This window comes from Pseudophryne corroboree, chromosome 10, assembly GCF_028390025.1.
Source record: "Pseudophryne corroboree isolate aPseCor3 chromosome 10, aPseCor3.hap2, whole genome shotgun sequence".
NCBI lineage: Eukaryota > Metazoa > Chordata > Amphibia > Anura > Myobatrachidae > Pseudophryne > Pseudophryne corroboree.
The window spans coordinates 49340113-49355149 of NC_086453.1; the positions used below are offsets into that span (position 1 = coordinate 49340113).

Sequence of the window (15037 nt, forward strand, 5' to 3'; positions counted from 1 at the left end):
CCCACCACCTTTGGCTGCACCCCCTTTTTGGGTTGCATACGTGCCTAGTACTGCACATGAGGGTCCCAATCTGACTAAAAGTTGGGAGGTATGCTAAATGTTTGTTTTTGCTATTTCACTTCTTAATTATATTTGCTTCATTTCTGTCAGTCCCTGCTATGGAAATCCTACAGACAACAAGGGGAAGGTAAAGCCAGCTATAGAGGTGAAAGTCTGACCTGCCTCACACACTAGTAGCAAGCTTAGCAGTCAGGGCCTGAGGCCCTGAGCAGTCAGCACAGCCACAGACAGAACCCTTTAGTGACGTACATTCTATATAAACTGCGTATCTGGTCTCTGTGAATAGCACTTTAGTAAACAGAGGAACAGGCCATGCCAGCGCTCATTGGCCGCCAGGTCCCCTGTGAGTCACGTGGAATACCCGAGTCTTGCAGCGTGACAACAAGTCTCCCTCTCTCCGAGCCCAGCACTGCGCCTGCGCGGGTCGCGAGATGGCGGCTAGGGGCGTGGCCCGGCCGCTCCCGTGACGCGTATGTGTTCCTGCGCCTGCGCCCTGCTTAGTGGAAAATAACCAGACGCTGGGATAGGAAACGCTGCGGTAACCGGCGGACTGTGGTACCTGTTGCCCCGATAGTGTCTTGACAGCGTGTGCGGTAAGCAGGATTTCTGTCACGATATTCGGTAGAGTATGTCAGGGAAGGCTTGATGAGTTGACGGTTTATATTGATAGAGAAAATGGCGACTCGTGCGCGGAGGGAGGGGGGATTGTGTGCTCTGAGGCAATAGCCCCCAGACTTGTACCTGCGGGGTAACCCAGCCTGATATTGACCCCAGGCCTCCCTGGTGGGGTAACGCCAACCTGATACTGACAACTGGCCTCCCTGCTGGGGTAACGCCGCCCTGATACAGACCCTTACCCTCCCTTGTGGGGTAACCCCAGCTTTATACTGACCCCCGGGCATCCCTTGTGGGGTAACCCAGCTTTATACTGACCCCCGGGCATCCTTTGTGGGGTAACCCAGCTTTATACTGACCCCCGGGCATCCCTTGTGGGGTAACCCCAGCTTTATACAGACTCATGGGCATCCCTTGTGGGGTAACACCAGCTTTATACTGACCCCTGGGTGTTCCTGGTGGGGTAACACCACCCTGATGCAGATCCCCTGGCCACCCGGGTAGGGTAACGCGCCCTGATGCTGGCCACCTGGGTGGGGTAACGCCGCCCTGACGCAGAACCCCTGGCCACCTGGTTGGGGTAACGCCGCCCTGACGCAGAACCCCTGGCCACCCGGGTGGGGTAACGCCGCCCTGACGCAGACCCCCGGCCACCCGCGTGGGGTAATGCTGCCCTGACGCAGACCCCCTGGCCACCCGGGTGGGGTAACGCTGCCCTGACGCAGACCCCCTGGCCACCTGGGTGGGGTAACGCCGCCCTGATGCAGACCCCCTGGCCACCTGGGTGGGGTAACGCCGCCCTGATGCAGACCCCCTGGCCACCTGGGTGGGGTAACGCCGCCCTGACGCAGACCCCCTGGCCACCCGGGTGGGGTAACGCCGCCCTGACGCAGACCCCCTGGCCACCCGGGTGGGGTAACGCTGCCCTGACGCAGACCCCCTGGCCACCCGGGTGGGGTAACGCCGCCCTGACGCAGAATCCCTGGCCACCCGGGTGGGATAACGCTGCCCTGACGCAGACCCCCTGGCCACCCGGGTGGGGTAACGCTGCCCTGACGCAGAACCCCTGGCCACCTGGGTGGGGTAACGCCGCCCTGACGCAGAACCCCTGGCCACCCGGGTGGGGTAACGCCGCCCTGACGCAGACCCCCTTGCCACCTGGGTGGGGTAACGCTGCCCTGACGCTGGCCACCTGGGTGGGGTAACGCCGCCCTGACGCAGAACCCCTGGCCACCCGGGTGGGGTAACGCCGCCCTGACGCAGAATCCCTGGCCACCCGGGTGGGGTAACGCCGCCCTGAAGCAGACCCCCCCTGGCCACCCGGGTGGGGTAACGCTGCCCTGACGCAGACCCCCTGGCCACCCGGGTGGGGTAACGCTGCCCTGATGCAGACCCCCTGGCCACCCGGGTGGGGTAACGCTGCCCTGATGCAGACCCCCTGGCCACCCGGGTGGGGTAACGCTGCCCTGATGCAGACCCCCTGGCCACCCGGGTGGGGTAACGCTGCCGTGATGCAGAACCCCTGGCCACCCGGGTGGGGTAACGCTGCCCTGACGCAGAACCCTTGGCCACCCGGGTGGGGTAACGCTGCCCTGACGCAGAACCCTTGGCCACCCGGGTGGGGTAACGCTGCCCTGACGCAGAACCCTTGGCCACCCTGGTGGGGTAACTTGGCCCTGACGCAGAACCCCTGGCCACCCTGGTGGGGTAACTTGGCCCTGACGCAGAACCCCTGGCCACCCTGGTGGGGTAACGCCCTGATGCAGACCCCTGGCCAACCTGGTGGGGTAACTTGGCCTTGACGCAGAACCCCTGGCCACCCTGGTTGGGTAACTTGGCCCTGACGCAGAACCCCTGGCCACCCTGCTGGGGTAACGCCCTGATGCAGACCCCTGGCCAACCTGGTGGGGTAACGCTGCCCTGACGCAGAACCCCTGGCCACCCTGGTGCGGTAACGCCGCCCTGACACTGACCTTCCTGGTGGGGTAACACTACCCTAATGGGGTAACTTGGCCCTGACACTGGCCAATGGCTGCTCTTTTGGGATAAACCGACCCTTGCACAGACAGCAGGCCCTAGCTGCCCTGCTGGGGTCACATTGCCCCGATACCCTTGGCTGACCCATGGCCTCCCTGGTGGAGTAACACCACCCTGATGCTGACCCCTGGCCACCCTGGTTGGGTAACTGCCCTGATGGGGTAGCTTGGCCGTGACACTGGCCCATGGCTGCCCTGGTTGGGTAAACCGCACTTGCACAGACCCCCAAGCCTTTCTTTTGGGACCACTACCTCACTGATACAGACCCCATTGCACATTAGTGGGGTGTCTTGATACAGACCTCTGGCTGTCCTGGTGGCGTAACTCCACCCCCTGCCCGAATTACCGTACCGGCTGCCAACTGCCCTCAGTGAGTAATGATGGCAGGGTATTAGGGGTAATGACAGGTGCGGTGCCTGAGGGGTTAATGATGATTGTCAGAGTTCTATCCTCTGTGTCTGAGGATATTCTCTGTTATTATCTTTCTCCAGGATGCCATGGGTAATAGCTGCTGTTGGCCATGTCAGTGTGTGCTATGATATGGGGTGAAGAGTGCCTGTCCCCCCAGCCTCCCACAGCCTCTACTACAATGATGCTGTCATAGTAAACGAGAAGTTCCCAGGGGCCGGGATGTCTGTAAATCTCCTGGTTAGAGGGCTCTGCAGGCATCTGCATTCTGTTGGTGTTTTTTTTTTTTTTTTTTTTTTTTTAGGCCTTTGCCTGCTCACTCACACCTACGTGCATTCTGTTTTATTTTTTTCTCATTGGCTTGTAGCTTTAGATGACCTCGTTATTATTCATAGCATTCCACAGATTCTGTAACCCCAGACAATCATTGTGATGATGTGCATGAATATTTTAAGCAAGCAGAAGTTACAAAAATACAACTAATTGTAGTAGCACATGATTCCTTAATAGGTTTGGATTCCATAGTTGTTAGTAAATTAATAGCATAAAATTAGCATGAGACACAATGGGGTCGATTTAAATTCGGCAACAGATGAATAGCGCCGGGAATTAGCTCCCGACGCTATTCAATTCAGCTACTAGTTACCTGCAATTGTCGGGAATTCTTCTCTCACCCCCGGGGGGTGAGAGAAGAAAACCGACAAAAGTGCGGCCGGCGCGAGGCTGATTCTGTCGGGAATCAGCATCTCCCCAGGTAGTTAAGTCGGAGAATGCCCGTTATTCCGACAAAACTACCTGTTAAGTCGGCGAGAACGGGCATTCGCCGACTTAACTTTAGCTGAATTGAATAGCGTCGGGAGCTAATTCCCGGCGCAATTCATCTGTTGCCGAATTGAATCGACCCCATTGGGTATACACCTGTAGACGGAGTGTGGAGAGACATGTGCGGATTCAGTTATTTAGAGGAGGTTGTCAGAATGGCTCTGCGCGGTAACTACAACAGCATATGGAGGTGCAAGCAGAAACTGCCTACCGTAATGGGCAGCAAAATATGCTGTGGTAGCTTTTGTGCATTTGAATCTGCCCCACAGGGTGGGAGACAGCACTGCCTGTGAGAGCTTACATTCCGACAGCCCTTGTGTTTTTCATAGGGGGGTTCATGGCTTTTCCTGTGCTGCATATTTTTATGGGGTAGACTTCAACTATCAATTGCTCTGCCTGAATTGTACTTTAACAGCTTGTTTGCGTCCCACTTATGCGAGTCTTTGGGGCCGATTCAATTGTTTTTCACTGTGGCCACCACCAGGGGGGCTCAAAATGGAGCAATTTAATTGTTGCTCCGCTTTGACGCCCAGTAGCCGCGGGGCTGACATTTTTTCTCGCAGTTTCCTGATGTGTGAGATGAACTATGTGGAAACTCAGCGCTTTGGCCGTTTGGCCGCCCAAAGCAGGGAGTTTAAACGGGTTTAGCTGTTTTAGGGGGACATTTATTAAGCAGTGATAAGAGCGGAGAAGTTGCACCATCAACCAATCAGCAGCTCTGTATAATTTTACAGTATGCAAATTATAGATCTTACTTCAGTGCTGATTGGTTGCCATGGGCACTTCTCCGCTGGATCACTTCTCCGCTCTTATCACTGCTTAGTAAATGTCCTCCTTAGGCGGCAAAACCCGGTCTGTTTGGGCGCGACATGCGTAATGTGCATGGGTGCCCAAACACAATTAAATTGTGACAGTTGTTTGGCCGTCTAAAAAGTCCTGTTTAGATGGGATTTTTAGATGGCAAAAACAATTGAATCGTCGTCGTGTCCCCCCACCCCCTTTTTTCTTTTTCTTTGTCCCTCAGTGCCGTTGTAATAGGTACAGTGCCTTGCAAAAGTATTCACCCCCCTTGGCTTTTTACCTATTTTGTTACATTACAACCTGTAATTTAAATGTTTTTATTCTGAATTTTATGTGATGGATCTGGACAAAATAGTCTATGTTGGTGAAGTGAAATGAGAAAAATATATATGAAAAAAGAATTTTAAAAAATCTGAAAATTGGCATGTGCATATGTATTCACCCCCTTTGCTATGAGGCCCTTTAAAAGTTCTAGTGCAACCAATTACCTTCAGAAGTCACATAATTAGTGAAATGAAGTCCACCTGTGTACAATCTAAAGGGGGGTACACACGGAGAGATCCGTGTTTCAAATCTAAGCAATCTGACTAGATTGCTTAGATTTTAAGCAGGGATCTGCCGTGTGTATGCCCTCCAGCGATAGGGCCGCGCATCGCTATCGCCGGTGCTAGATTGAGCCTGCATGCAGGCTCAATGTAGCAGGTCGCTCACTTCACCGCTGTGTGAAGTGAGCGGCCTTCCGCTGTGTGAAGTGAGCGGCCTTCCGTCCGTGTGTGTTAAGATTGCTCAGCACACATCTCTCCCGTCAGTACCCCCATTTAGTGTCGCATGATCTGTCCGTATAAACACACCTTTTCTGAAAGGCCCCAGAGGCTGCAACACCACTAAGTAAGAGGCACCACACCATGAAGACCATAGAGCTCTCCAAACAAGTCAGGGACAAAGTTGTTGAGAAGTACAAGTCAGGGTTGGGTTATACAAATCTTTGATGATACCCTGGAGCACCATCAAATCCATCATCTTCAGATGGAAAGAACATGGTACCACAACAAACCTGCCAAGAGAGGGCTGCCCACCAAAACTCACAGACCGGGCAAGGTGGGTATTAATCAGAGAGGCAGCATATAGACCAAAGGTAACCCTGAAGGAGCTGCAGAGTTCCACAGCAGAGACTTATGTATCTGCGCATGTGACCATAATAAGCCGTACACTCCATAGAGCTGGGCTTTATGGAAGAGTGGCCAGAAAAAAGCCATTACTTAGTATTAAAAATAAGAAGGCACGTTTTGAGTTTGCCAAAGGCATGTAGGTGACTCCCCAAATGTATGGAGGAAGGTGCTCTGGTCAGATGAGACTAAAATTGATCTTTTCGGCCACCAAGGCAAACGCTATGTCTGGCGCAAACCCAACACATCCCATCACCCCAAGAACACCATCCCCCACAGTGAAACATTGTGGTGGCAGCATCATGCTGTGGGGATGTTTTTCAGCAGCATGGACTGGGAAACTGATTCGAGTGGAGGGAAAGATGGATGGTGCTAAATACAGGGATATTCTTGAGCAAAACCTATTTCAGTCTGCCTGTGATTTGAGACTGGGACGGAGGCGGCTCACCTTCCAGCAGGACAATGACCCGAAGCATACTGCTAAAGCAACACTCGAGTAGTTTAAGTGGAAACATTTATATGTGTTGAAATGGCCTAGTCAAAGCCCAGATCTCAATCCAACTGAGAATCTGTGGTCAGACTTGAAGATTGCTGTTCGCAAGCGGAAACCATCCAACATGAAGAAGCTGGAGCAGTTCTGCCTTGATGAATGGGCAAAAATCCCAGTGGCAAGATGTGGCAAGCTCATAGAGACTTATCCAAAGCTACTTGCAGCTGTAATTGCCGCAAAAGGGGGCTCTACAAAGTACTGACTTTAGGGGGGTGTATAGTTATGCACGCTGAAGGTTTCTGTTGTCTTGTCCTATTTGTTTGCTTCAACCATCTCAAAGTAGTACATCGACCATTGATGGTGGGAAGTTTCACCATCGATGAGGTCACCAGTGGTAAATATCGCTGGCCTCACTATCCACGTACGAAGGCAACATCTGCGTATAGGCAAATGATCAATGGTGGGCTCTTACAGATGGTGGAAAATCGACCATTGTTGGCAGAGCCGTCGATGGTAAGACTGATCCAAAAGAGCAAGAGGTGTGACTGTATATTCAAATCTTGCACACAGTCTGTAATGAACAAGCTATTTATACTATGTTCAATGAGCGAGAATGCAAGGCATAGTTCACAGGGGAATTCAACATCTTCATTAATATGCCCTTCAGGATCGCACAAGTAAAGTTAACTTCGGTACATTGTATTTCCTAGACTGTACCCTGGTTATCCAGACACTTCCATGCCTAAAACATGAAACAATTGGTATCTATATTCTCAACACGAGGCTACATATTACAATTTTCGTGTGATGTCATCGTGGCCTCCTAGTTTTGCATGACCCTTTTTCCTGTACCACTGGTTTGTGCCAGTGTAGGCTCGATTAATCCAGGCAGTCGGGGGTGTGTGTGTGTGGCAAGGCCTGTGACAGCAAATAGGTTAGAATCATCTTACAAGTGAGCCTACGGGTGAAGCGGTGTGTGCTTTAGCTGTGTGAAGAAGACACACAAGGGTATTGGATTAATATTAACAGTTGTATAGACATCATTGATCAGAGCAGTGCTGAATTAACACCTCTTGTATATTTATAGATAGACAGAAATGACCTATATTTTCTGTGTCCTTATTAAGACACTTTTGTCAGGATGGTGAATATATATGATTCGCCTGTGGGATAATGAAGTCAGTAGTGATTAATGAGTGGCTTATGGATGGGATTACTCCTGGTTTATTGATCATTAAGCATTCCATTCACAGTGCAGTGCTAGTAAATCCTTACAGCTCGCTGTTGCTTTCGAAAAAGAGGGCCCCATGCAGCATTTGCTGAGAGAACCTCTTATTAAATCTCAGTGTATCTTTGCAAGGAGCATCAAAGGAGTGCTTACCCTGCTTCTGTAGGAACTGTGGTTCGAATATGGAAGATGGTTAAAAGAATGTGTGTTCCTTGCTTGGTTAGATCTGCTATACTCCCTCACTGGCCTAAAGGGGTTGTTTTACTGAGGTGTCTTTGGGACAATGGAGCTATTGCCACAGTGTATGTTGTGACAGAGGACCGTACAAGTAGAGAACAAGAGAAAGATTGGCTAAGAGGAGGAAGCAGGAATGCATGTACATGTCTGCAATGACTGGAGGGGAGGAGAAGGCTGGTTAATTAGGGCAGTGACTAAATGAGGGGGTTTGGGTTAGATGATGTCATCCATGTGACAGATAGCGGGGGGGGGGGGGGGGGGGGGGGGTACAGCAGCAGTTAACAGCACAGATGCTACCAGACTGTAAAATAATGGATTCTTATGTGGCAGAGAGCAATTCATATTGCATTGGAGGAACATCATGTAACAGACTGTTCTGTTTAGTTTGTGAGCTAAAGAGGACCGCAGCTACGGGTATATGTTATTTGTTCCTCTTTTGGAAATCTGTACTGTACATTTTTTACCAAGTCTCCAGTAATGTAGCTGCGTCCGACTTTACTTCTTTATAAAGCCTGTTATTCCTCACAGGTGTATATGTGTGTATACATATACATACATACATACATACATACATACATACATACATACATACATACATACATTATTGTCCCTCTTCACTAATCGCTTTGCTCTACTTCCCTTCTAGATTGTTGTCCTGTATCTGCCAGCAACTGTATTGCATTGAATTGTTGGTCAGTCTTATTGATGGATATGGCTGGAATGAGGAAGGCCGTGTTCTGTCAGCCTTGGGAGGAGGAGGAGTGCCTGGAGTACTATGGCATGCGCTCCCTGCACCGCATGTTTGATGTCATTGGCTCTCAGTTAACAGAGAGTGATATTGATGCCCTGTCTTTCCTGTTGAACGAATCGTATTCTTCTACACACCCCCTGGACCCTCGTATCTGGACAGTGGAGGAAGCGGATGAAGTGCCTAATAGTTCCTTGCTGGCTGCGTGGCAGAGGTGGAACCGTGGCACTAGAACCAGTAGTGACTTAGACACTCCTGATTTATCAAGACCTAAAAATGGCACTGAGCTACTATTGGAACTGGAGCGGTGGGGGAAATGCGATGAGACCAACTTCACACACCTCCTCCAATTACTTCGGGTATTAACTCGGCATGACCTTCTCCCGTATGTCTCCCAGAAAAGACCCCGTACAGGTGAGGATGTATTTCTGCGCACTTCAGAGGGGGGAGATGTATCAAATAACCGCGAGAGCTAAAGTGGAGAGGTTGTCCATAGCAACTAATCATCTCTCATTTCATAGAATGTTCAAGGTAAATGAAGGCTAGAATTTGATTGCTATGGGCAACTTCTCCACTTTCTCTTGAAGGTTTGATACATCTCACCCCCAAAATCACCAGTTGTTTTTCTCTGACGTCCTAGTGGATGCTGGGAACTCCGAAAGGACCATGGGGAATAGCGGCTCCGCAGGAGACTGGGCACAGCTAAAGAAAGCTTTTAGGTCACCTGGTGTGCACTGGCTCCTCCCACTATGACCCTCCTCCAAGCCTCAGTTAGATTTTGTGCCCGGCCGAGGTTGGATGCACACTAGGGGCTCTCCTGAGCTTCTAAAAAGAAAGTATATAATTAGGTTTTTTATTTTACAGTGAGACCTGCTGGCAACAGGCTCACTGCAGTGAGGGACTAAGGGGAGAAGAAGCGAACCTACCTGCTTGCAGCTAGCTTGGGCTTCTTAGGCTACTGGACACCATTAGCTCCAGAGGGATCAACCGCATGGAACTGGCCTTGGTGTTCGGTCCCGGAGCCGCGCCGCCGTCCCCCTTACAGAGCCAGAAGCAAGAAGAGGTCCGGAAAATCGGCGGCAGAAGACATCAGTCTTCACCAAGGTAGCGCACAGCACTGCAGCTGTGCGCCATTGCTCCTCATACACTCTTCACACTCCGGTCACTGAGGGTGCAGGCCACTAGGGGGGGGCGCCCTGAGCAGCAATAAAAACACCTTGGCTGGCAAAAATACCACAATATATAGCCCCAGAGGCTATATATGTGATAATTACCCCTGCCAGAATCCATAAAAAAGCGGGAGAAAAGTCCGCGAAAAAGGGGCGGAGCTATCTCCTTCAGCACACTGGCGCCATTTCTCCCTCACAGCTCCGCTGGAAGGAAACTCCCTGGCTCTCCCCTGCAGTCTACACTACAGAAAAGGGTAAAAAAGAGAGGGGGGGCACTAAATTTAGGCGCAGTATATATAACAGCAGCTATAGGGGACATAATTCAGTTAGTCCCTGCATTATATAGCGCTCTGGTGTGTGCTGGCATACTCTCACTCTGTCTCCCCAAAGGGCTTTTGTGGGTCCTGTCCTCTGTTAGAGCATTCCCTGTGTGTGTGCGGTGTGTCGGTACGGCTGTGTCGACATGTTTGATGAGGATAATGATGTGGAGGCGGAGCAGATGCCTATAGAAGGGATGTCACCCCCTGCGGGGCAGACACCTGAGTGGATGGACTTATGGAAGGAATTGCGTGCACGTGTCGACTCCTTACACAAAAAATTTGACGACATGCCAAATGCGGGACAGCCGGCTTCTCAGCTCGTGCCTGTCCAGGCGTCTCAAAGGCCATCGGGGGCTCTAAAACGCCCGCTACCTCAGATGGCAGACGCGGATGTCGACACGGATACTGACACCAGTGTCGACGACGATGAGTCTAGTCTAATGTCCACTAAGGCCATTCGTTGCATGATTGAAGCAATGAAAGAGGTGTTACAAATTTCTGATATAAACCCAGGTACCACTAAAAAGGGTATTATGTTTGGGGAGAAACTACCCGTAGTTTTTCCCTCATCAGAAGAATTAAATGAAGTGTGTGAAGAAGCGTGGGCTTTCCCTGATAAAAGATTGGTAATCTCTAAGAAGTTACTAATGGCGTTCCCTTTCCCGCCAGAGGATAGGTCACGTTGGGAGACACCCCCTAGGGTGGATAAAGCGCTCACACGTTTGTCTAAAAAGGTGGCACTACCGTCTCCGGATACGGCCGCCCTCAAGGAACCTGCTTATAGAAAGCAGGAGGCGATCCTGAAGTCTGTATATACACACTCAGGCATTATACTTAGACCAGCTATTGCGTCAGCATGGATGTGCAGTGCTGCCGCGGCGTGGTCAGATTCCCTGTCAGAAAATATTGACACCCTAGACAGGGACACTATTCTGCTAACCATAGAGCATATAAAAGACTCAGTCTTATACATGAGAGATGCACAGAGGGAGATCTGCCGGCTGGCATCTAAAATAAGTGCATTGTCCATTTCTGCTAGGAGAGGCTTATGGACTCGCCAGTGGACAGGGGATGCAGATTCAAAAAGGCACATGGAAGTTTTGCCTTATAAGGGTGAGGAGTTATTCGGGGATGGTCTCTCGGACCTAGTTTCCACAGCAACTGCTGGGAAGTCAGCATTTCTCTATCGTCCTAGTGGATGCTGGGGTTCCTGAAAGGACCATGGGGAATAGCGGCTCCGCAGGAGACAGGGCACAAAAGTAAAGCTTTCCGATCAGGTGGTGTGCACTGGCTCCTCCCCCTATGACCCTCCTCCAAGCCAGTTAGATTTTTGTGCCCGGCCGAGAAGGGTGCAATCTAGGTGGCTCTCCTAAAGAGCTGCTTAGAAAAGTTTAGCTTAGGTTTTTTATTTTACAGTGAGTCCTGCTGGCAACAGGATCACTGCAACGAGGGACTTAGGGGAGAAGAAGTGAACTCACCTGCGTGCAGGATGGATTGGCTTCTTGGCTACTGGACATCAGCTCCAGAGGGACGATCACAGGTACAGCCTGGATGGTCACCGGAGCCTTGCCGCCGGCCCCCTTGCAGATGCTGAAGTAAGAAGAGGTCCAGAATCGGCGGCAGAAGACTCCTCAGTCTTCTAAAGGTAGCGCACAGCACTGCAGCTGTGCGCCATTTTCCTCTCAGCACACTTCACACGGCAGTCACTGAGGGTGCAGGGCGCTGGGAGGGGGGCGCCCTGGGAGGCAAATGAATACCTATTTTGGCTAAAAATACCTCACATATAGCCTCCGGAGGCTATATGGAGATATTTAACCCCTGCCAGAATCCGTTAAGAGCGGGAGACGAGGCCGCCGAAAAAGGGGCGGGGCCTATCTCCTCAGCACACAGCGCCATTTTCCCTCACAGAAAGGCTGGAGGGAAGGCTCCCAGGCTCTCCCCTGCACTGCACTACAGAAACAGGGTTAAAACAGAGAGGGGGGGCACTAATTTGGCGTTAGAAATATATAAAAAAGATGCTATAAGGGAAAACACTTATATAAGGTTGTCCCTATATAATTATAGCGTTTTTGGTGTGTGCTGGTAAACTCTCCCTCTGTCTCTCCAAAGGGCTAGTGGGTCCTGTCCTCTATCAGAGCATTCCCTGTGTGTGTGCTGTGTGTCGGTACGTGTGTGTCGACATGTATGAGGACGATGTTGGTGAGGAGGCGGAGCAATTGCCTGTAATGGTGATGTCACTCTCTAGGGAGTCGACACCGGAATGGATGGCTTATTTAGGGAATTACGTGATAATGTCAACACGCTGCAAGGTCGGTTGACGACATGAGACGGCCGACAAACAATTAGTACCGGTCCAGACGTCTCAAAAAACACCGTCAGGGGTTTTAAAACGCCCGTTTACTTTAGTCGGTAGACACAGACAGGGACACTGAATCCAGTGTCGACGGTGAATAAACAAACGTATTCCTTATTAGGGCCACACGTTAAAGGCAATGAAGGAGGTGTTACATATTTCTGATACTACAAGTACCACAAAAGAGGGTATTATGTGGGATGTGAAAAAACTACCGTAGTTTTTCCTGAATCAGATAAATTAAATAAAGTGTGTGATGATGCGTGGGTTCCCCCCGATAGAAAATTATGGGCGGTATACCCTTTCCCGCCAGAAGTTAGGGCGCGTTGGGAAACACCCCTTAGGGTGGATAAGGCGCTCACACGCTTATCAAAACAAGTGGCGGTACCGTCTATAGATAGGGCCGTCCTCAAGGACCAGCTGACAGGAGGCTGGAAAATATCATAAAAAGTATATACACACATACTGGTGTTATACTGCGACCAGCGATCGCCTCAGCCTGGATGTGCAGAGCTGGGGTGGCTTGGTCGGATTCCCTGACTAAAAATATTGATACCCTTGACAGGGACAGTATTTTATTGACTATAGAGCATTTAAAGGATGCATTTCTATATATGCGAGATGCACAGAGGGATATTTGCACTCTGGCATCAAGAGTAAATGCGATGTCCATATCTGCCAGAAGATGTTATGGACACGACAGTGGTCAGGTGATGCAGATTCCAAACGGCACAAAGGTGTATTGCCGTATAAAGGAAGAGGAGTTATTTGGGGTCGGTCCATCGGACCTGGTGGCCACGGCAACTGCTGGAAAATCCGCCGTTTTTACCCTAAGTCACATCTCTGCAGAAAAAGACACCGTCTTTTCAGCCTCAGTCCTTTCGTCCCTATAAGATCATATCTGCCCAGGGATAGAGGAAAGGGAAGAAGACTGCAGCAGGCAGCCCATTCCCAGGAACAGAAGCGTTCCACCGCTTCTGACAAGTTCTCAGCATGGCGCTGAGACCGTACAGGACCCCTGGATCCTACAAGTAGTATCCCAGGGGTACAGATTGGAATGTCGAGACGTTTCCCCTTCGCAGGCTCCTGAAGTCTGCTTTACCAAGGTCTCCCTCCGACAAGGAGGCAGTATGGGAAAAGATTCACAAGCTGTATTCCCAGCAGGTGATAATTAAATTACCCCTCCTACTACAAGAAAAGGGGTATTATTCCACACTATATTGTGGTACTGAAGCCAGAAGGCTAGGTGAGAAAAAAAAAAAAAAAAAAAAATTTTTTTTGAACACTTACAAAGGTTCAAATCAAGATGGAGTCACTCAGAGCAGTGATAACGAACCAGGAAGAAGGGGACTATATAGTGTCCCGGGACATCAGGGATGCTTACCTCTATGTCCCAAATTTGCCCTTCTCACTAAGGGTACCTCAGGTTCGTGGTGCAGAACTGTCACTATCAGTTTCAGACGCTGCCGTTTGGATTGTCCACGGCACCCCGGGTCTTTACCAAGGTAATGGCCGAAATGATGACTCTTCTTCGAAGAAAAGGCGTCTTAATTATCCCTTACTTGGACGATCTCCTGATAGGGGCATAGTCCAGGGAACAGTTGGAGGTCGGAGTAGCACTATCTCGGATACTGCTACAACAGCACGGGTGGATTCTAAATATTCCAAAATCGCAGCTGATCCCGACGACACGTCTGCTGTGCCTAGGGATGATTCTGGACACAGTCCAGAAAAAGGTGTTTCTCCCGGAAGAGAAAGCCAGGGAGTTATCCGAGCTAGTCAGGAACCTCCTAAAAACAGTGCATCATTGCACAAGGGTCCTGGTAAAAATGGTGGCTTCCTACGAAGCAATTCCATTCGGCAGATTTCACGCAAGAACTTTTCAGTGGGATCTGCTGGACAAATGGTCCGGATCGCATCTTCAGATGCATCAGCGGATAACCCTATATCCAAGGACAAGGGTGTCTCTCCTGTGGTGGTTATAGAGTGCTCATCTTCTAGAGGGCCGCAGATTCGGCATTCAGGATTGGATGCTGGTGACCACGGAGCCCAGCCCGAGAGGCTGGGGAGCAGTCACACAAGGAAAAAATTTCCAGGGAGTGTGATCAAGTCTGGAGACTTTTCTCCACATAAATATACTGGAGCTAAGGGTAAATTTATAATGCTCTAAGCTTAGCAAGACCTCTGCTTCAAGGTCAGCCGGTATTGATCCAGTGGGAAAAACATCACGGCAGTCGCCCACGTAAACAGACAGGGCGACACAAGAAGCAGGAGGGCAATGGCAAAAACTGCAAGGACTTTTCGCTGGGCGGAAAATCATGTGATAGCACTGTCAGCAGTGTTTCATCCCGGGAATGGAAACTGGGAAGCAGACTTCCTCAGCAGGCACGACCTCCACCCGGGAGAGTGGAAACTTCATCGGGAAGTTTTTTCCACATGATTGTAAACCGTTGGGAAATACCAAAGGTGGACATGATGGCGTCCCGTCTGAACAAAAAACGGGACAGGTATTGCGCCAGGTCAAGAGACCCTCGGGCAATAGCTGTGGACGTTCTGGTAACACCGTGGGTGTACCAGTCGGTG

General features: G+C 50.5%; 1 protein-coding gene across 7 annotated transcripts in view; it reads left to right on the forward strand.

Annotated features, from left to right (window-relative positions):
• The first annotated feature begins 484 nt into the window (after positions 1–484).
• The window catches only part of DEDD2 (death effector domain containing 2), a 43659-nt gene continuing 29106 nt past the window's right edge, over positions 485–15037 (forward strand). For 6 of the 7 annotated variants that reach the window (XR_010188551.1, XR_010188554.1, XR_010188550.1 and 3 more), the window contains exons 1-2: positions 485–653; positions 8511–9026. Coding sequence is in view for 1 of the 7 variants with exons in the window: in XM_063942356.1 (XP_063798426.1) it covers positions 8570–9026 (457 nt within the window). In the remaining 6 variants the exon portion in view is untranslated. The remainder of the gene's footprint in view (positions 654–8510; positions 9027–15037) is intronic. The other variant, XM_063942356.1, reaches the window with a different exon arrangement.